Source organism: Archocentrus centrarchus, chromosome 12 (genome assembly GCF_007364275.1).
Source record: "Archocentrus centrarchus isolate MPI-CPG fArcCen1 chromosome 12, fArcCen1, whole genome shotgun sequence".
Lineage (NCBI taxonomy): Eukaryota > Metazoa > Chordata > Actinopteri > Cichliformes > Cichlidae > Archocentrus > Archocentrus centrarchus.
The window spans coordinates 9774492-9796048 of NC_044357.1; the positions used below are offsets into that span (position 1 = coordinate 9774492).

A 21557-nucleotide genomic window follows, 5' to 3' on the forward strand; every position below is an offset into this window, starting at 1 on the left:
TTTAACAAATTAGAGGTACAGAATAATTTAAATCCTCAGTGTTATTAAAAATAATCCAGACATGTATCGGTTTGGTCTTGGTGGTTAGACCGCAGTGGTAACTTTCTCTTAAAAAACACAAGAGGACCCAAAACATCTCTAAAACTGTCAATAAAATTTAATAAACACATTCGCCAATTACTCCGCTGTCTTTAAGGCACAATCATAATTCATACACCTGTTACCTTGTGTGTACTGGGATTAGTCAGTCAATTTTAGTCATAATATTAATTAACTTAAATTTACTTTAGGACTAACAGTGAGTCACATCAATATGATTCAGTGTACAAAGGAAATGTCTTGCTGACAGCTGACTGTGCCCACTAAAAATATACAGCAGTCTGCTGAGGAGGTAGAAAGACTGGAAACCCATACAAACAGATCAGCAAAAGGACATCATTGTATTAGTAGACACCATTCGGCTAAAGGCTAAATGACACGCCGACTTCTTTCTCTGTACCGTGTTCAGAGAAGGAACAACACACTCAAAAAAATTACACAAAACTTGTGTGTCTGGCCTGCAGTGCAGCATGGTTCACAGTGATTGCACAATTCAGCACAGTACAGTTTTGTTCCAACATTTAATGTGACTTGTGTGGTGTTGCTGGTGATGCCTTCAGAGAGCATTAAACTATGGCTTTTGTTGCAACTCTCGCCCGAACAGCAAGTAGTAGAAAGCATCTGACAAACTCTTTAAAAAGAAGCACAGAAAGGTTTAGATAATTTTATAGAAATTGTTTTCTAGTTTGTTTTTTGATCATTTTGTTTGTTTGTATTTTCAGCGTGTATGGAGTTTTTTTGTTTGGTTTTAGTGCCCCCTATGGGTTACATATCATACCACAGGTGTTAATAGCTTGCTACCCACAGCTGGTACTCAATTCAGACTGATAGTGTGTTTGTGTGTTAGGTTAACTGGTGACTGTAAACTGGCTGTAGGTGTGAATGTGAGACGTGTTAACCCTGCCAATCGGAATAGGCTCCGGCCCCGAATTTATTTTACCTAACGACAGAGTGCCTTAGTTCTTTTCTGTGGTTATACTTGCATCATATAACACACAGCATGATTTCCTGGATTCTGTTTTTTTTGTACTTCTACCTGCCCCACTGAAGAGCACCTGTTGGATGAGCCATCAGAGCCATCCTTCCTCCCTTTGTTGTACTCATTTGAAAACCAAAAGGGAACAAAAGGGAGCTGTAAGCAGAACGTTGTTATTCTAGATCAACCTACAATAATCTGTAGTAGTTATGTCATCCATGTGCAATAAGGATTATAAAAATAATTTCACGAGCATAAAGCTCTTGGATTTATCCCAAAATTAAGTGGATTAGGTAACCTGGTTAAACTGCTGGCTTGTTTAAATGCTTCTAACTTCTAATATTTGCTGTCAGATTTTGCACAAATGTTACCTTCAGCTAAAGATTATATTCAATATGTTAGTAAGTTAGAAGAAGACTACAGTAATGCAGGAGGACAACTTCAGCTTGTTCAGAGTGACGCAGGTAGAGTCCTTACACATATGCGGAAATTTGCACGTACTACTCCAGTACTGAAGTCACTTCACTGACCCCCAAGTTCAACACAGAATTACCTTTAAAATCCTTCTCTTAGTTCATAAAGCACTCAGTGGTTTGGACCCCCCAGTATAGACACTTCCTCAGTGTCTATAACCCAATGAGACCTCTCAGGTCACCGAGTTCAGAACGTTTAACTGTTTTTTTGTAAAGTTTGCTTTGCTGTTTTGTTTTTTAACTGTCTTAAGGCATTGTGGATCTACACTGGTTTTTATGATTTTATCCTTTATGTTACAAACTGTGTTTGTGTGTAATGAAATGTGCAATATAAATAAAACTGCCATTGCTGATATTGATTAATTGCCACTGGTATCTCTGTATGTGTGTGCTCTTCATCTATGTTATCAACTGTTCATCCAATCTACTTAAAACTTAGTGGGTTTATTGCTGGGGAATGGAGCAACCACAGTGCCAAACATACGTTTTGGATCTTATTATTGGTGTCCTGTGTATTAAATATAGACAAAAATATTTTAATATATATACACTATATTGCCAAAAGCATTCACTCACCCATCCAAATCATTGAATTCAGGTGTTCCAATCACTTCCATGGCCACAGGTGTATAAAATCAAACACCTAGATATGCAGACTGCTTCTGCAAACATTTGTGAAAGAATGGGTCGCTCTCAGGAGCTCAGTGAATGGTACCGTGATAGGATACCACCAGTTCAACAAGTCCAGGTGATGGGTTGCCAACTTGCTGCAGAGTCAATCGCTACAGACCTCCAAACTTCATGTGGCCTTCAGATTAGCTCAAGAACAGTGTGCAGAGAGCTTCAGGGAATGGGTTTCCATGGCTGAGCAGCTGCATCCAAGCCTTACATCACTAAGGACAATGCAAAGCCTCGGTTACAGTGGTGTAAAGCACGCTGCCACTGGATTCTAGAGCAGTGGAGACATGTTCTCTGGAGTGATGAATCACACTTTCCATCTGGCGATCTGATGGATGAGTCTGGGTTTGGCAGTTGCCAGGAAAACAGTACTTGTCTGACTGCATTGTGCCAGGTGTAAAGTTTGGTTGAGGGGGATTTATGGTGTGGGGTTGTTTTCAGGAGTTGGGCTCGGCCAACACCTATGGGATGAATTAGATTGGAGACTGTGAGCCAGGTCTTCTCATCCAACATCAGTGTCTGACCTCACAAATGCACTTCTGGAAAAATGGCCAAAAAAATCCCATAACTACTCCTAAACCTTGTGGAAAGCCTTCCCAGAAGAGTTGAAGCTGTTATAGCTGCAAAGGGTGGGCCGACATCATATTAAACCCTATGGATTAAGAATGGGAGGTCACTCAAGTTCATGTGTGTGTGTGAAGGTAGATGAGCAAATACTTTTGGCAATATGGTGTATATAAAAGAGTGGTATAATCAAATTGTTTGATTTGCTTCAATTTTCAAGTAGTTCTCAATTTTCAGAGTTCTCCTCTCAAGCGGGTGTGCAGGTCTTCTTGGTCGATCTTGCCAGTTTGTTCATGCCAGCGGTGGTGTGCCAGCAGGGCCACGTTCCTGGCAGCGATAGCACTCATCTCCATGGCACTCGCTGCCCACTCCACAGCATTGAGGTAGTACAGCCGGTTGTGCAGGATGAAAGGAGGGGTCTTGCGGTGTGGTGGACGGTACTCGGGGTATGCCAGCCATTTAGTTTCAGACACTGAATCATAGGAGAGGAACATCTTCTCCAGCTGCTCCTGGGACAGTGGCTCTTTGGAGAACACTTTCCAGACTTTGGTTTGGCTAGCAGGGGGGCGTTTGTAACCTTTGGGAATGTGCAGAGGGTCTAGGGAGCTCAAGCTGTTGATGATGGAGCCGTTTGAGTCCGTGGTGAGGACGTCAGACACAGTGAACTCCGAGGCTGCCTCTGTGGTCCCCAGGTAAGACACGTTCAGCAAGCCGTGGATGAGAGTGGCAACCGTCTGGTGGTAGCGCCCGGGGTAGTGAGAAGGAATCGGAGGGGAAAAGCCTGAGAATGTGATGTCAGATTTCCCTTGGTGAAGAGGCGTTGCTATTACCACGAGGTCATAAAGAGCGTGTGCTGATCCCGATTCGTCGACATAGTTAATCTCATATAAACTGACGGTGGTGCCTGAAAACGAGACATGAAGGGATATTGGGATGAAATATGCAGGATCAAGAAAGACACAAAGGCCAGATCTGTACGACAGGAAGTAATGTGAACGGTACTTCTCTTGGATGGTCGAACTTTCACTGAAATGGAGGTCACTCTAGCAGGGATGAGCTCACTTTTGCTGTTGTAAAGCAGTCCAGAGCAAACCTTCTTATTTCCTCCATCCACTGCCCACAGGCCTGAATCTGCCCCTGCTAATGAGACTGCCCCTAAAAACAAGACATGTTTGCTCTATATTAAAGATATCAATCATATTTAACAACAAAAAAGAGAGTAAGATACATGCTAAACCACAAGTTTTCAAACATACCCACAAAGCCATTGATACGGACACTCTGGCCATAGTTGACACGAGTGATCGGTGCAACAATGTCATTGATGAAGACCTGAGAAAAACCTTCTCCCATCATAGTTTCCTCCAGAGTCTGATTCATCAGAGCAAGAAAATTATCGCCTCCCATGGCATGCAACAGCCTCTCCACAGTGGAGAATGAGTAACCATACTGCTGGTACTGGTAGATTCTGCTCATAAAAGGATGTACAGATAAATAGGGCACCTAACAGCAATGAAATTTAGGAGCCACAAAAACAGCATCCTCACCTCATGAATTTATCCAAAACACTCTCCACCCACATGTGCATTCGAAGAAAGTTCAAGCCGTATCGCCACAGCATGCGGAAGAAATTTACTACGAACCAATCGCTCTCTTCGAACACAAGCTCCTTTCCATCAAAGATCGCCATTTTAGATGGGACATCTGTTCTTGGAGGAATACCTAAAAGGAAAAGAAAAGAAAAGAAAACAGAAATCACAAGAAGTGTGGAAATCACAGCTTATCTTTAATCCAAGCCATTTAGGATCTTAAATTTACCTAATTTATCAACGAAGTGCTTCATGTGTAAGTTGAGAGGATGGATCACTGAGCCTCCTGTCTCATATTCATAGTCGCCGATCTTCACCGTTGCCAGTCGTCCGCCAACAGTGCCGGCTTCAAACACGTCGATCTTGACCCCAGGTCCAAACTCTTGCCTCAGGTAATATGCTGCCGATGAGCCACCAATGCCTGCTCCAACCACAGCTTTAAAAGAGCAGTGACAGCAATGTGAACCTATATGAATTAACCTGCATGTCCTTTAGATTGGGGGCTACGCCACACTCCGAAACTTTATTCCTCCTCCTGTCCTACCAATGATGGAAGAGACGAGGAGGGGAAGAGCTGAAAGAGGGGAGTTTGATAATTCACATTCTACCTGTCTGCAGTGGAAAAAGTGTCATAACGGATGTAGACTAAGACTAATATAGGCACTAAAAATATGAGTTAGATTTTTATACGTGACATGAAACCATAAAGTTCCCCAGCAGTATATAGTATAACTATAGGGATACTTTGGGGTCAGCTGATCCAGCCCTAATGATAAGCTTTAACAAAAAGGAAAGTTTTAAGCCTAATCTTAAAAGAACAGCAGAGGGAGTGTCCATCTCCATTCCTATCAATGTCAATTTTCACACTCAAGGGATATCTTTGTCAATGGAAATACAGATAGCTTATAACAAGTGCAAACTACTGTTGACTAGGCCTGCAGCAACGAATGGATAAAAATCGATTAGTGTTGGCAACGAATTTCATTATCGATTTGTTGTGTCGCACGATTTATGCGTCACTCGCCATGTCGCAGGGCCGCCAACGTCACCTGCAGCGATAGCAAAATAAGCAAAGAAAACAATCACAAACATGTGTTTTAAAAAGGCCGACAGAATGATAGTAGTCCTCTAACAGGAAACATGAATCCTGTGTTTTTGTTGCTGGCTGCAACCTGAAACTGCTTTACCTATCTTCTTGGGTTGTTCCTGCAGCTCTGGAGCTGAGGCTAGACTTCTCCTTCCAGTGTGCCAAAGCCCCAGGAACAGCAGCGTCCTCAGTGACAGAGTTTGTAGTCTCATCGTGGGCATCTACAGCTCTACACTAAGAAGCATCTGCACAGGAGGAAGAAAACGGGAGTTACTGAAAACTTCGAGTCCCTATCAGTTTTGGTTAAAGGTTGCACTCAGGGCTTAAAGAACCGAACCATAAAGGAAACTGTAACATATCTTTTTAAATAGCCCAAACCAGGATTAACACATTCGCCTGACATCCTGCGTTTAAACTTATAAGAGAAAGTATAGAAGGACACGCTTTGAGGACTTACTATTTCAGAAGTCACTGCAGGAGAGCTGCTGTTGCTCCTCCACAGTGTCACGCTTTAAAATGATAATAATAAACTAATTTTAAAGCTCACTAAAACTTTAGTCTGACTGCTTAAACACAAAACTAGACTATTCATAAAGGGCCCCGTAAAAACCTGAGGTAACTAAAACTAACTAAACTCGTTTAACGGTTACCTCACGTTGGACCACGTCGGCTTGATTTTTGAGATACACTTCCGAGTATTCTCGCTGACTGTCACAATAAAAGCATCAAAAAGTTCTTTTCGGGTGATAGAGATAAATGTGTATGTAGTATGTACAAAAATATAAAAAATATTTCAAAATATTTTGAAGCAGCAAACGTTAGGTTTTATCTTGTCTCTAATAATGAAGAATAGCTAACACAATTTTTGCAGATATTGCTTTTCAGCACTGCTTTATACGGAACTTTAATCTGGAACTGTATTTATTTATTTTGAAAGGTATAATAAGAAATCACCTCTCACAGGTTTGGAGGAGCTGAGCGGAAGTTGTAGTTTATCACGGGAAAAATAAATATAAAGATTAGTTCAGTTGAAAAGCGAATTTCACTGTGTATTTCAACCGCGCTTCCTAATTTTGACGTCACAAAACAGATTACAAAAATATCTGCGGAAGAAAATCGGAAGTGACGCAGTTACCCCTGCTTTTTAACCACATAACCGTGAATGAATGGAAGTGAGCTTTTTTCTTTTCTTTTTTTTTAAAAATGTAAATACTTTATTTATCAATCTGTACAAACAACAAAGCATTTGAAATAAAATACTTCAACATGTAAACACGAGTTTAAAAACAAAGGTGCCGTAAGGACAAGTAAAATCACAACCAACTTAACTAAAATTAACATTAAAATAAAAAGGTAACTTAAAAGTGTCAGGGCTTGTAAATTATATTCTTCTACAATATTAAGAAGTTTCTTTGCATTCACATTTTACATTATTTTAAGGACTTTAATATATAAGAAGCTCATTGAAGAATGCACAGAATTTATGGTTATATATGTTTTCCCTAGAATCAAAATAATGTTTACTAAAAAGTAATTTTTTTCATTTTTTATAATAAGTCCATACATAATGTCCTTTTGACAGAATTTTTCTAGCTGAAACACTTTTGGGAATAACCAATCATAAACACTGTATGTGCCCAAAGGCTTCAGAATACATACAGTGGAAAAACAAATAATCTCTAGATTCAACATCATTATCACAAAATACACTGGTGAAATTTGCCTCTGCAAATTTCACATTGCAGTGAGTGGGCTCAGCTCTAGATGAGCTGGCAGTAAAGAGGTAATAGAGAACTCAGATTAGATAAAAACTCTTTGGTGACCTTGGCTGTTTTTAGCCACACTGATCTTTGAACCTTCTGACTAAAGAGTTGTGTAAACAGTTACTGATCAGCCTTCAGTTTTCTTAACTTATATATCTACGCCTAATACTACATCATTCTCAACAGACTCATTCAGGAAAGGATATACAAGAATGGTAGTGACCACCTGATAAATAAAAATGATACAAATGATAATTGAATATTCAGAATTAGCCATAACAATATGATAATAGGTCAATATCCACTGTAATTAACACACAACCTTGCAGCTGCAATAAAGATTTTCACTGGATTCAGAGATTGTGTGACAGCACCACAGCCCGTGTCAGAGGGCAGATTTATTGTTTGCAAAAGTACGTTTATACAAATAAAAATGAACTTTAAAAAAAAATTAAATAATGGCCAAATAAAATCACTGTTAATTTTCTTTTTGCATTTGTCGTTTCATTTTTTTTTGTTGTTGTTACAAGCAGCCGTAAATTTCACTAAACAGATGTGTGACTTCTTATGCAGCAGCAACACAACTATGAGTTTACTTTTATTCTTAATTAATGCACAATTTCTCTTCTTAAGACCTTTTTGGGAAATTGTTAGATGACAGCTCTGAAATGCGATGGAATGATTCCCTGCCGTATGGCCTCCCACCCCTTCTTGTTTAATTACACTGTAGTCACTACAGCTCACAACACATCACTACATACATAGGACTTTGGGGGCAGGTGGGTAACCCAGAGGTGGGTGGGGCTACTGAGGTGATCCCCACTCACCTTTTCACTGTTGTCTGCCCCTCAATTTTAATAGCACCTTAGGCTACTACTTAGGAGATTAGAGATTCCTGGCCCGGGGGGCCATTGGCCCTCATTCGGAGAGGGATCGACGTGGATGTGTGTGAATATTTATCTCTTTATTTTTGTCTGTGTGTGTGTACAGCTGGGCCTGTTTGCTGATTTATAGAATTCAAAGGAAAGTAGGAGAAATGAGAAGTACAGGAAGGAGGAGGAGAGAGGAAATGATCATATCGAAACTTAGACTTGGACATGCTGGTTTAAGTGATGAATAATTTATCATGGGAAAGCATTGTACAAGGAAATGCGACTTTGGGGAGTTTTTTTTAACGACATAACAGTTGTTGGTGGTAAGGCACTATTCATTGTTTACCAACTGCCATTACTCTAGAAGAAGAAGACGAAGAAGAAAATCGGAAGTGACGCAATTACCTCTCCTCTTGAACCATGCTTGAATGGAGGTGACCTTACTTATTACCAAATTGTAAAGTAGAGAAGTTTGGGGGACCCCGCAGGTAGGTGAGTCCGGTCCGGGTTGGATAATAAGCTTGTCGTGAATATCTGAGCGGACTTTGAGGTGTCTTCAGAGTGAACAGACATGGCGGAAGCTCATCAGGCACGCGTGCAGACAGTGGTCGAAGACATGGTCCAAAGCCTGGAGAGGGAACACATCCGTAAAATGCAGGTAGGATGTCTGCATACGGTCGGATCTCTGCGTGGTGTACGCAGATGCGTGTCCGGATGGTAACAGTTTGTTTGTTCCCGTTGCAGGGGCGCATGTTCAGATGCAGCGCAGAGTGCTGCGACCGCTCCACAGACACCATGGCTCAGGTGCATCAGTGCATCGAGACGTGTCACACACCTCTGGCCAAAGCTCAGGGGTTGGTCACTTCAGAGCTGGAGAAGTTTCAGGTAAATCACTGCAAACGCTGCAAGAACACCTGTCAGCATCACTTCTAATGTATGACGTTTTAAAACCTTATACCGGGGACACACGAAGTTAGAGAGGCTAGGCTGAGATGGTTTGGACATGTGCAGAGGAGGGAAAGTGGATATACTGGACAAAGGATGTTGAAGATGGAGCAACCAGGCAGGATGAAAAGAGGAAGACCTCCAAGAAGACTCATGGATGTAGTGAAGGAGGAAATGCAGAGTGTTGGTGTGACAGAGGAGGATGGTAGGGATAAATGGAGGCAGATGATCCGCAGTGGTGACCCCTGAAGGGCGGAGCTGAAAGAAGAAGTCAAACTATTTTTCTACATGGAGGGTCTCTGGGATAAACATAGCCGTGGGCACAAACTCGCACACCAAACCATTACCAGTTTCCTGTATCTTGACATATTGTGTAAACATAAAAAATTAATGTCACTTAATTTTGAACCTAAATAACAGATATATTAAATGATTTCCTAGACAAAAAACTAAAAGTATAATTAAAAAAAATGTGTATTTTTGCAATTTTTTCATTCATTCTCCAGCAGTCTCAGGTATTTTAATTCTGATGCAGGGTACTCAGGTGTTAACTGGGTATACGGTAGGATATATATATATTCAGGATATATTTTGTATCAGTATCCCTGAGGAGAAATAAGCTTCACATGCAAACCAAGAAAATAAGGACAAAAATAATGTTTTTCTGAGGACTGCAGAGAGTCTTATGAAAAACTAAGCACACCCCATAATTCAGTAGGTTGTAGAACCACCTTCCGCAGCAGGCAATAACCTAAAGCACTTCTTTTCTGTATGGCTTCATCAGTCTCTTACATAGTTATGGAGGAATTTTGGCCCACTCTTCTTTACAGCATTGCTTCAGTTCATTGAGGTTTGTATGCTCTGGACTTTGAGCCATTGCAGCACCTTGATTCTTTTCTTTTGCAGCCATTCTGTTGAGGATTTGCTGCTGTGCTTGGGATCATTGTCATTTTGCATGACCCAGCACACTTTTAGATGGCCTCACATTTGACTCTAGAATACTTTGGTATACAGAGGAGTTCATGGTTGACTCAGTGACTGAAAGGCATCCAGAGGCCTGTACGATGAAGCAGGATTTCCTCTAATCCAGGTAACTTAAGGGTTAACTCTGGGTTTTCTGTACTACAAAATTGGACCACTGTATCTCCCCGTGATAACTGATGCTGCAAACATAACCTGCTCTGGTACAGGTTAAGGTTAAGATTAGAGTTTTACTCTACAAATAAATTCACACAGACTGAGCCTGCAACTGATTTTATATTTTGTCTTTACTTGCTCTCAGGTCTGTAAGCACCATTGAGGCTGCTGGTGATAGAATAAAAGCTGAAATAGTTGATTATAATCAATCAGATTCTCCCATAATTTAATGATAGATTTTGGGATGTTGATAATACTGTTAACTTACACAGGTGGCATTTTTACCAGCTTTCTGTCCTGGCTTCAAATAGGCAAAGGTTTATTAATATAGTTGCTCTTCTCCAGTCTTACTGACCAAAACATTTAAAGCCCTCACACATTTATAAAGTGCATTTAATACTAAACTACTGGACAGTGCTTTTCTGCTCTCAAACACATCACTGCTTTGTCTGCAGCAGCTGTTCCTTGTTCAGTCGATATTCTGTGTTTAACCGCTTCATATTCAGAGCAAGTGTTTCTCCAACTGGTCAGATTGGATGCATTAGTCATCTTAAAATAAAAAAAAAAAAAATACAAAGTCTAAGCCTTCTTCTTGGCCTACCTTCAGGACCGTCTGACCAGATGCACGATGACCTGCAACGACAAGGCAAAGGATCTCTTTGACTCCGGTGCCAAGGAGCCAGCTGTTCGATCGTTGATGGAGCGCTGCGTGGGCAGTTGTGTGGATGACCACATTAACCTGATCCCCAGCATGACGCGACGAATGAAAGAGAACTTGGACTCTATACGGCAGTGAGGAGCAGGATGAATGGCTGCAGTCCGTCCTGGGGACAGCTCGGGCTCACTGGACGCACACGCAGCAGTGCGGGGTTATTTGTCTGAGGAATGAAGGGCTGGAGGTGCGGAGCGAGAGTTTAAAGACTGGTTATTAATCTTGGTGTATAGAGATTTAAACTTTGAGATAAAGGTTCTCGGCCTGTTAAATCTGACTTTATCTGCAGCAGGTAAGAAATCCAGTAATGCATCAGGTGTCATGTTGTAGTGTGTGAACAAACAACCTGATGGTGTGCATTTGTGAAACTTGGTTAATGTATTTAATGCAGATCTGTGTTGCATTTCAAAGCGTAAAGTAAACCAACCAGTGTAATCCTCACAAAGGATTTTGTATTCTCAATGAAACTCCTCAGAATCATGAGCCCTCGTTTTTTCCTTTACATTTAATTTGTTGAAATTGTTCAGATGAGTTTATATCTCTGAATTAAACAAATGAAAACTTCCTTTGAATGCATTACTCCAACAACACGGAAGAAAAAACAAATAACACTTTTGTTGCATGTATTTTAATGACAGCAGTGGGGTATATTCTATTATATACACATAGTGGTACAAAGGCAACACTGTCAGGTCTTCAGCCTGAGTAAATGATATAAAAGGAGCAATGAACACACTGCAGACCTGATGTAAGCCACACAACTAATGTTACAGTTTGAAATCTGCTTACTTAGAAAAGCTTTTTAATTGCACAGGTTGAATTATGCAGCCTAGCTGGAAAACACGGACGTGAACTCGTGTTTGTAGAAATGACAAAATAAACAGAGTTAAAGCCAAGAAGTCAGCAGGTAGACGATGAGTGTGCCTGCTGACATCACAACTTACTTTTGGTCCTTTACATCCTATAAAATGTACAGCTGTGAAACAAGTGTTCTTTACACTTTTTTTTTTTTTTTAACGCCAGTGATGTGGTGCTGGTTCCACTGTTGGTGCGGCGCTTCGGTGTCTTATGGGAACCAGCCCATATTTCTTACAGGGCTGAGAACCAACTATAATGTAGCAGAAGTTGGGCGGTAATTTCTCCTTACGTTGGCTGCCTCTGCAGATTTCACTGTTTTCCCCATTGCAGTGATTGGGTTCAGCTCTAGATTAGCTAGCAGTAAAGCGGTAATACAGAACTCTTGATTAGATAAGAATCTCTTTGGTGACCCGGGCTGTTTTCAGCCTGTAGACTTCTAAGACAAATTCATTTATTACTGCAGAGATCAGACTCTGGAGAGGAGCCAAGTAAAACAAAAGATGCCACCAGCACACTGATCTTTGAACCTTCTGACTAAAGAGGGGTGCAGAGGATATACAAGAATGCTAGTGACCACATGATAAATGAAACAAATTATTGAATATTTAGAATTAGCCACACCAATGTGATAACTACAGTTGATACTGACATGTTAACATAACCTTGCAGCTGCAATAAAGATTTTCACTGGATGCAGCGATTGTGTGATAGCACCACAGCCCATGTTAGAGGGCAGATTTATTGGCAGTGGAGAATTTGTTTGCAAAAGTACATTCACACAAATAAAAATGAAGTTAAAAAAAATAAATAATGGCCAAATAAAATCACTGTTAATGCTCACCCCTATTAGATATCAAAACCATGTAACAGATTTAGAAAACCACTAAACAAATATTGCCCAAATTAATGTAAGTATTCAAAAACACAACTTAAACGGTTCTTAATGTATTGATTCTAGAGTGCAAAACAGGAAGCAGCTGCACTATAAAAGAGCAGGTCACTGACTCAATATCATTAAACAGGTAAATACTGCAGAATCTATCAGTTGTTTTTGCGAATCTGAAAAAAGATTGTGTTGTGAACATCAGAAAGCTGGTGTAATAATAGAAAATGCGGCCAACGAATAAATATTACTGCAACCTCAGGTTTAACGAGGGAGGATTACTGGGTTAAGTCTGACTTTTTAAACTCTTGATGCTGGTGCACATGGCCAACTCAGAGGGACCTATGAAAGCTACACAGTAATAAAATCCTGCCTTTTTTTTACTGCATTTGTCATTTCATATTTTGTCTGTCTGCTGTTACCAGCAGCCGTACATTTCGCTAAAAAGCTGTGTGACTTCTTATGCAGCAGCAATGCAACGATGAGTTTACTTTTATCATTAATTAATGCACAATTTTTCTATCTAAAACCCTTTTAGGAAATGGTCAGATGACGGCTCTGAAATGTGATGGAACGATTCAGTTTCACTGTGTTTGTTCATGTTTCCATGTTCCCAGATGACAATGCCCTGTACACAGTGAAAAACAAAGTGTAAATTCAAACCCTAAAAGTCTGCTTAATGACCACATCTTAAAATTAAAGTCTATAAGCGATGAGTCGAGCAGACTTTAAGCTTCTCCAAAAACCTGGAGGTTTTCCATCGTTAAGAATGGTCCAGCATCCCAGTGCAGACAGTTCACAGCAGAGGTACAAGGTGGAGAGAAGTTTCTCTGAGAGCAAAAGGTGGTCCAATCCCTCTTGACCACTCTTATAGGTCTTCATTATACTGTAAACCCCAGGTAGACATAGATACAAAACATTTTTCTCCAAAACACCTCACTGAGCTAGAGAGCATGCATGTCCAGTGTCAAAATGGCATTAAATGAGGCCGTGGATTGTACATTGAAGTTTGTGTCAAGTGTCTCTGCAGTACCACAGGAATGGCAGCAGCTAATGGCTGATGAACGAGCATCAAGACAAACTGCGAGCAGAACTTTCTTGTTCTGAGGAGTCTGGACGGTGGTCTGATGGAGGCGATGTATAGAGGAAGTTGCAGCACACATAGAGGGGGAATGATAACAGCCTGCTGTCCAGGTTCATCACCACATACTCCTGAGGGATTGAAGGAATGGAAGTATGTTACCCAAATGTACAACTGCCCTTTATAAATGACGGCGTGACTAGCGAGTATTTACTGACCTGGTCTTTCTCGAGAGTGAGCAGCTGGTAACCGGTTGAGCGACTGCAGACCAGCTTTCCACGGTTGTCAAAGGAGGCAAGACGTAACCTTGAAACAAAGACGTTCAAAGATAGGCAAAACTTTCAAATCGATGTTTTGCTGCCAGGCTAATTCAATTTGTTGCAAAGAGGTGACATGCAGTTTAACAGCATGAAGCTACCACTAGCAGGTGGCAAAGCCTGCAAATAGATGGCAAGAAAAAGGTAGTTTCTAACTCTCATAGGTTCAATACATTATCAGCTGTAAACTGTTTATAGCCCACACAAACATGCACAATCCACACAGAAAGGCCCTGGCCAAGGTGGATTCAAACCCAGACGTTCTAGCTGTGAGGAAACAGTGCTAACCACCATGCCACTGTGCTGCCCCTTACAAAATAATTATAGAAAATTGAGAAGTATAGCAACTAAGTCTGTTTGCGTGAGCATTTAGTTCAATATGATCATTGTACTTTCTCTGCTTCTATTGCATGATACAGTCTGGTTGCCTGCACCGCTGACCTGTATGCCAAATGTCTCCGAAGTTGTAGACTGACCGCGCCCCCGCATGGCTGACTCAGAGTATTCCTCTTGAAGACGATGAAGCGGTTTGTGTAGGTCACCAGCAGGTCGAAACCAAAGTTAAAGCCCGTCCACCTCCAGCAGTACTGCGAAAACGGAAATCTCACTGTGTTTCTCTTGTAGAAAGGAATCCATATACAACAACTGAGAGGAAACAAACATCAGTGTAATGTGGACAAACTCACATCTCCATCTTTAATCAGCTTCCTGCCACACCTCATGCTGCTCAGCTCAAACTCCTCTTTGTTGGGTTCCTGAGGACTAATGACAGAAGTTTTTGTCATCACAACTGCATTAAAAGCATCTTCACTGCATCTGATCTGTGTGTCATATCAAAACACCACAACATTAGCCTAAATTCAATCTAGTGACTCATTTGAAGTTTCAGGTTCTTACCCGTTATCATTCTCAAATTCTGTCCGCAGCATGGCGAACCACTGGTTTTTATACACACATGTTAGCCACTCTATAGCATAAAGTACATAAATGCGAGAAAGAGATGTTAAAATAGCCATACAAAGGAAAATAAGCACATCTATGATGAAATTACTTCAGTTGGAGCTGCATATTACCAGGAGGCAAAATGTTGTCCCTCTCCAGGATGCGTGCAGATGCGAGGTCGTTGATGATATACTGGAGACGCACAAACTTGAACACTGACCGAAAAGGCACCCCTTCATCTGTGTTCAAGAAGGGCTCCTTCTCACACAGATCTGTGGATAAAGGTTAAAGAGAAAAGTGTGATTACCAGCACTAATCTAATTACTTTTTTTTAAATTCCAATTTCATTTTGAATTCACGTTTCCAATTCAGTTCAATTTGTGGTTTAATTTTAGTTAACTATTAGAACCTTGGTGATTTCACCTGATGTGGATTACAGTACCTGTCCTGCGTTTGCAAAGCCAGGCATCAGCGTCAGCCAGAAGCTGCTTGATTGGACCGTCCCACAACGGATTGAGCTGCAGAAACATCCACTGCAGAAAGAGGAGATTATGACGAGACCAGTTCAAGCATGCATGGTAGTGTGGTGGCTGTTTATGAGATTGATAGGGTATATGAATGTGTTGCTTTCAACCTTTTTCAGAGCAGTGTAAACATCCATCTCCACTTGCATGACAAACAGGTCTGAGGACTGGATGAGTTGCTCCATCACCTCCACCCTGTAAATGCAGTGCGAAGCCAGTTAGTGAGTGTACCAAGCCAAAGCACCAAACTGGATTGTAACAACTTAAATGAAGGTTTGTCTGCACATCAACTCATGTGCATAAGGACCACATGACAATCAACTTAATCTGAAAAAAACAGTTCCCAATTATTTTTACATAGAAGAAATCTCAGAAGATGAACCTGTGTCCAAAAAAAAAAAAAAAAAAGAGGACGTGGAGGTGGAGTGTAGTTCTGGACTCAGCTGCAGGTGGAGCAGTTGTGGAGGACGGGTCTCCATGGGAGGCGAGTCTATGTATTGTAAATAGTGAAATGGGCAAATACCAGCGAGTGCAGAGTCAAGGTCCAGAGTGTGAGGCAAAATGAGTAAAAGCTTGGTAACAACACGAACTGTCCTCTGGCTGTGTGTGTACTGAGAGAACCCACAAGTAGCTGTGACTACTGTTACAGAGGGCCTTTCACTTGCTGTAACTTGTTTTTAAAAGCCACCTATCCTGCATGCTGATTTGACCCTTGAAAGTTCACCCAAAACCCCTAATTGAAGATTTCCCCAGTTAATTATCAGAAAACAGAGTACCAACACTTGCTTTTATTTGTCTATGTCATATACATTAAACTGGCACTGAAACTAAAGCTGGTTACAGAAAAAAAATTGTGCTGAACAAAAACTAGATTGTGATTTAGACTGTGAACACAGTTGATGTAGAATTGATGGGTTTTCAGTTTTTAAATAGAGCTTAACTGTTTTCCAGGTCTGAAAATTTCATGTGGATATCTCCTTTACCTATAAAGTTATTATAAGGGCTAAAAAAAAAAAAAAAATGGTGGAAAATTAAGTGCAAAATCTGGCACAGCCAATGTACTCTGAGGGTCCAAAACACAAAGTTTTCATAATATGAAGGTAAATTCATTAAATACTCTGAGTCAAACATACCCGAGTTCTTTCATCAGGTCGACATTTTGGTGGGTCATCAGGTTGTTTAGAAGCCACTCGAGACACCTGCAGAAAGAGAGAAACACACACAGATACATAAGCATATGTATACACACGTTTATATAATTAAAATGATCCACATGTGTCAACTTTCTCACTTTTTCATGACTGAATCTAGGCCGTAGATGCTAGCACAAGCATAGTAGCCACACACAGTCTTTGCGCTGATGTTTTCCTTCATGGTTTCACCACACTGCTGGATCAAACCATCCTGTCAACACAGACCATGAAACTTCTTTAGATTGTGTATCATATAACTACAATCGTACAAAATAAAGCTGCTTCTCATTTCAGTGAATTGCTTTACATGTACTGACCAGCTGCAGCATACAAGCAGCAGCAAGAATACTGACGACTCTGCTGGGTTTGATCAGAACGTCGTCACGGTACAGCGATCCAAACACGACTTGCAGAGCTACACAGGAACATAAAGAACCATCAGTCAGTGACAAGCAGGCCAGTTAGCATCTGCTGTCCATGACTCTCACCTTCAGTATCAATGTTCTGATCAGGGATCTCCAGATTGATTTCCATCATGTTGGACTCCTTCCAGGAGCCACTGAACATACTGGAGAAATACCCTGACTGAAAAGTGCAAGGTAATGATAAGCCATATTAAGGAATGTAACAATCACTGTTTTGAAGATGCCTTGGTGCGTGTGTTTGTTTTACCTGACACAGGTACACTTTGTGGAGGTTCCACTCCTGTCCCAGAGCACAGATACGAATGTCACTGTTTTCCCCATTCAGAAACAAGGTCTGATAAATGTATTTGGATGTGCTTTTTAATTTCTTCCTGCTCAAGGAAAACATAAAAACAAAAACAGGGTTAGACAAAACACTGACGAGTGAAAGACACGATGCTGACCTCATTATTGGTCCTTTAACTAGACTTGCCTGCGAGGAGTGTCGAGTATGGCATCGTCGTCCTCCTGTTCACTGTCGCAGTCACACTGGGCATTTCGTTTCCTCTTCTTACACTCACAGCTATGTTTGCGGCTGGCACTTGTGCCCTCTGCAGCCTCCTCTGGTCCCTGAGAGGGCGGCTGAAACCTGCTGCCCAGAATTCCCATTTCTGCGCTTTCAAAGAGATGTAAAACAATCAAAAATAGCAGGTCAGCTATGTACAATGTAGCTTGACAGTGCATCAGAGCTGTATGACTCAGTATCATTGGAGTAGTAGCTGCTGTAAGTAAAGGGTTCACTGTGGTGCAAATACAGTAAATTTCAAGTGGCCACAGGTGACATCCTGACAAAATGTCTGTTTTGTTCAACAATCAAAAGAATCCACAGATACAGTACTGTGCAAAACTCTTGAGCCATCACTTCTTTATATTTTGCTTTTTTGTATTTTTTTTTAAAGTTGTTTTGATCAATAGTTCTCCAGGCTTTCTCAAGATATTTCAAAGTTTTTCTCTGTAACAAAACTTGGCATAAGTGGACAAGTGGAGGACAAAAAGAAGAAGTGGTAGGGCTCAAAACTATCTACAGTAGATGAAAGAGTATCTGAAGGACATGTCCTTAAGAAACAGGAGAAAATATCCAGCAAAGACCTGACACACGACCTCAGATTGGAATCTGACCCTTCAGTTGAGAAAGGTCCAACACTGAGTGTCTATAATTATCTGTAACACACGGTGGAGGCTAGGTCATGGTTTGGGGATACATTTCAGCAAGAACACAGAATGGTAGACCACCAGTCCTGGACTTCCACATTATTGAAGCAGTGTGGGATCATCTTGACAGAAAACAGAACAATAGGCAGCTCACATCCAAAGAAGAGCTTTGAATGTCCTTCAAGAAGCCTGGAGAACTATTTGTGAAACCAAATATTGACTTTCAAGCTTGTTAGAATTCTACAAACTCTACAAATATGAAGAAATGAAAGGTGGCTCAAGACTTTTGGACAGCCCTGTATGACATTAGACTGCATATCTTAAAAGTACATTACAAATTAAAATAAGATCAGATATACTTTCCATGTGTTAGGAAATAACCACCCAGCACCCAGAACACTAAATACAAGAGTTATATATATAAAGACAAAAAAAAAAAAAACAGCTAAATCAGACAGAAATACACAAAGGAGGTAATTAAATAGAAACAAGTAGGATGTAAAAATATAAATAAATAATGAGAGCTGAATGTAACTCAATAAGGAGCTTAATAAATGAAAGTATAACTAAATGAATACAAATATTGTGGTATATAAGGCACCAAAGCTTCCTTGTATGACTTGTATAACCTGACTCTATAGTGAAAGGACACAAATGTTTGAATATTATTTGTTATGACAGCAGCAGACAAATAAACTACACCCTTTCATTTCCTTGAACAATACTGATCTTTGAAGCTTTCACTAAAAACTGGCCTCATCAAACTAGTTAGAGATCCAGAGAAAAGCAAGTTGCAGACTCCTTTGTTCATAAGTTGTTACATGTAGACCTGATTTTTAGAAAGCCCAAATGTGACCTTACTGTTTGTATTTCATAATACAGGCTGAATGTATTTTTTTCCAAAATAAAACCTTGAATGACGTTTGCTACACGTGTCCACAACAGTCTGATCCGAGTATGTTTACCCCCGGGAGACGCCGACTCGGCTGACTCACCTGCTGATTATGGCAGGAGAAGGCTGAGAGGGAGACGTGTGAGGTTTTAATGTGGACGGTAAACACCGGCTGATTGTCTCAGCTCAAACGCTGACGAGCCAGCCTCAGAGAGCTAGCTTAGCTGCCACATTCACAGGAAAGAAGCGTGCATAAAAACAGTAACACCGTTTTTTCTGACCGGCTGCTGCTCCACACAGGCCTCCAGAACGCGCAACTGACTCTGCTTCCAGTTACATTTTTCTAAATTACAGCGAAGGTTAAACAAGAAACAGCAGATGGGCTGTAACAGAAAACCTCCGAAGCTGCGGGGTTTTTTGTTTTTTGTTTTTTTTGGTTCTTCTTCGTCTCACGGTGGTATCCAGCTACGGTTTTACGTCACATATGTAGCAGCTGAGCATAGCAGCGCCAACTACTGTGAGACGTGGTAATTACAGAAGTGTGAATTTAAAAAAAAAGATCATATATATATATATATATATATATATATATATATATATATATATATATATATATATATATATATATATATATATATATATATATATATATATATATATATATATTTTTTTTTTTTTTTTTTTTTTTTAAATAGAATACTGATGGGTTCTGGTTTATTAGTCCTAAAGCATTTATTTATTTTTTTACTTAACAGGAACTGTACTTTGAAATAAAAACATTGTGGTGGATATAAACAGAGGTGGCAAAAGTACTGACATTCTGTACTTAAGTAGAAGTACAAGTACTTGTGTTAAAAAATACTTTGGTAAAAGTCGAAGTACTGGTTCAAGTTCTTTACTTAAGTAAAAGTAAAAAAGTACAGGCTCTGAAATTTACTCAAAGTAAGAAAGTAAAAGTAGCTCTTTGGAGGACGTTTCTACCTGCTATTTTTGTGTAAAGCTAACTGAACTGAACTTATTATATATTATTGTAATAATATAAAATAATACATGAGAACACAAACGTTATTCCAATCTAAATTTTAATTCTAATGAATGCTCTCAGCTTGAATCACAAACTGTGAAAGGGTATTTAAACACAGCTCTGTTCTCTGTGTCCTCCATAGTAGAGGGTGACTGTGCCTCCACCTAAACACAAACATGAGGATACTCAGGGGTTACAGTGGGATTCAGAAGGTGGAGGAACACTAAGATCAGCTGTAGTGGCTCTGCATGGGGAGAAGAACCACAGCTTTCTATTGTAGCTCCAGTAAATGATGTTGGTGTGCAGGCTGTGATCAGCTGACATGCTGCTGCAGCTCTGAGGTTTACTGCTCTGTGTGGATGAAGTGAACTCACAAAGATGTAACCCAGTATTTCACAGCTATCTGAGCTGATCTCCATCCCCTACACTGACAGCATACAGGCTGTAGAAATGTTGGATTCAGTGAATGAATCTCAGCATCAGCAGCTTTGATTCAAACTCATCTCTGCTGCACTGATGTAACCTGTAACTCTGACCATGAACACAAAGTGCACCAACACAGAGCTTTACTGTAAATACAGTACAACAAGCTAACCCGTTTATTATGTACTAAACTGCAGTATTTTCATACAATCTTTGAATAAAACAAAGTCAGCATACTTCAGTTTATTTTCCAGTCCTTACCTTTAAATCTAACCTCTCTTCTTCCTCTCCTGTCCTCTTTCTCCATCTCTGAGTGAACTTCTCTCTCTTTGCTCTCCCTGAAATGCAGCAGCTCTTCTTTTAGCTAGTAGACACACTGTGTGACAAACTGCACACACTTTGTGTGTTTGCTGATATTTGTTGAGCATTTAAAAACGTTGCATTTACCTGCCACACGTTACTCCCTTCATGCTCGCTCCTCTTCAGTAGCGCTAGCTAAGCTGTTTATGTCCCGCGAGCATAACTTACGGATTCGGTCCGGCCCGCTGTGACCCCTGATTATAGCGCTAAAAATGAGACATTAATTATATGGGTTTGTGTATTTAATCCCTTTGTACCCGATAAGCCCCGGTGATGGAGGATACGCCAGTACGATTGTCTCTTATATGTTAATATTCCTCCGTTTAGGCTCAGATCGCTTGATGACTGACGGCGCACTGACCGGAAACGCAAACTTCTCTCTGACGTGTTAAAAAGTAACGAGTCTGTTTTGAAAATGTAAGAAGTAGAAAGTACCGATACTTGTGTAAAAATGTAGGGAGTAAAAGTAAAAAGTACTCAGAAAAATAAATACTCAAGTAAAGTACAGATACCTAAAAAATCTACTTAAGTACAGTAACGAAGTATTTG

At 40.4% G+C, this 21557-nt stretch overlaps 3 protein-coding genes across 5 annotated transcripts; 1 reads left to right on the plus strand and 2 right to left on the minus strand.

Moving 5' to 3' along the window:
- Positions 1 to 2845: 2845 nt before the first annotated feature.
- Positions 2846 to 6162, minus strand: pcyox1 (prenylcysteine oxidase 1). 2 transcript variants are annotated; one of them, XM_030742946.1, is made up of 8 exons: positions 6117 to 6147; positions 5924 to 5975; positions 5567 to 5711; positions 4609 to 4815; positions 4338 to 4512; positions 4047 to 4258; positions 3793 to 3945; positions 2846 to 3694 (listed from the first exon to the last, which is right to left on the minus strand). In XM_030742946.1, the coding sequence occupies exons 3-8, from the start codon at positions 5685 to 5687 to the stop codon at positions 3024 to 3026; spliced, it is 1539 nt and encodes a 512-aa protein (XP_030598806.1). In that variant the 5' UTR covers positions 5688 to 5711; positions 5924 to 5975; positions 6117 to 6147; the 3' UTR covers positions 2846 to 3023. The 2 variants fall into 2 exon arrangements, with proteins under 2 accessions (XP_030598806.1, XP_030598807.1); XM_030742947.1 differs by lacking the exon at positions 5924 to 5975 and having other exon boundaries at positions 6117 to 6162.
- A 2019-nt stretch (positions 6163 to 8181) lies between these two features.
- Positions 8182 to 11378, plus strand: fam136a (family with sequence similarity 136 member A). Its single transcript, XM_030742663.1, has 3 exons — positions 8182 to 8759; positions 8846 to 8986; positions 10791 to 11378. Exons 1-3 carry the CDS (start codon positions 8673 to 8675, stop codon positions 10977 to 10979), a joined length of 417 nt encoding a protein of 138 aa, XP_030598523.1. The 5' UTR covers positions 8182 to 8672; the 3' UTR covers positions 10980 to 11378.
- A 139-nt stretch (positions 11379 to 11517) lies between these two features.
- On the minus strand, positions 11518 to 19629 carry gmcl1 (germ cell-less, spermatogenesis associated). Of its 2 annotated transcripts, none has more exons than XM_030742661.1 (15): positions 19305 to 19629; positions 17591 to 17768; positions 17366 to 17489; positions 17182 to 17278; positions 17011 to 17108; positions 16792 to 16904; positions 16634 to 16699; positions 15611 to 15695; positions 15419 to 15509; positions 15108 to 15248; positions 14932 to 15001; positions 14721 to 14796; positions 14476 to 14621; positions 13936 to 14023; positions 11518 to 13848 (listed from the first exon to the last, which is right to left on the minus strand). In XM_030742661.1, the coding sequence occupies exons 2-15, from the start codon at positions 17764 to 17766 to the stop codon at positions 13708 to 13710; spliced, it is 1512 nt and encodes a 503-aa protein (XP_030598521.1). In that variant the 5' UTR covers positions 17767 to 17768; positions 19305 to 19629; the 3' UTR covers positions 11518 to 13707. The 2 variants fall into 2 exon arrangements, with proteins under 2 accessions (XP_030598521.1, XP_030598522.1); XM_030742662.1 differs by having other exon boundaries at positions 13708 to 13848; positions 17591 to 17773.
- Between the last annotated feature and the right edge of the window lie 1928 nt (positions 19630 to 21557).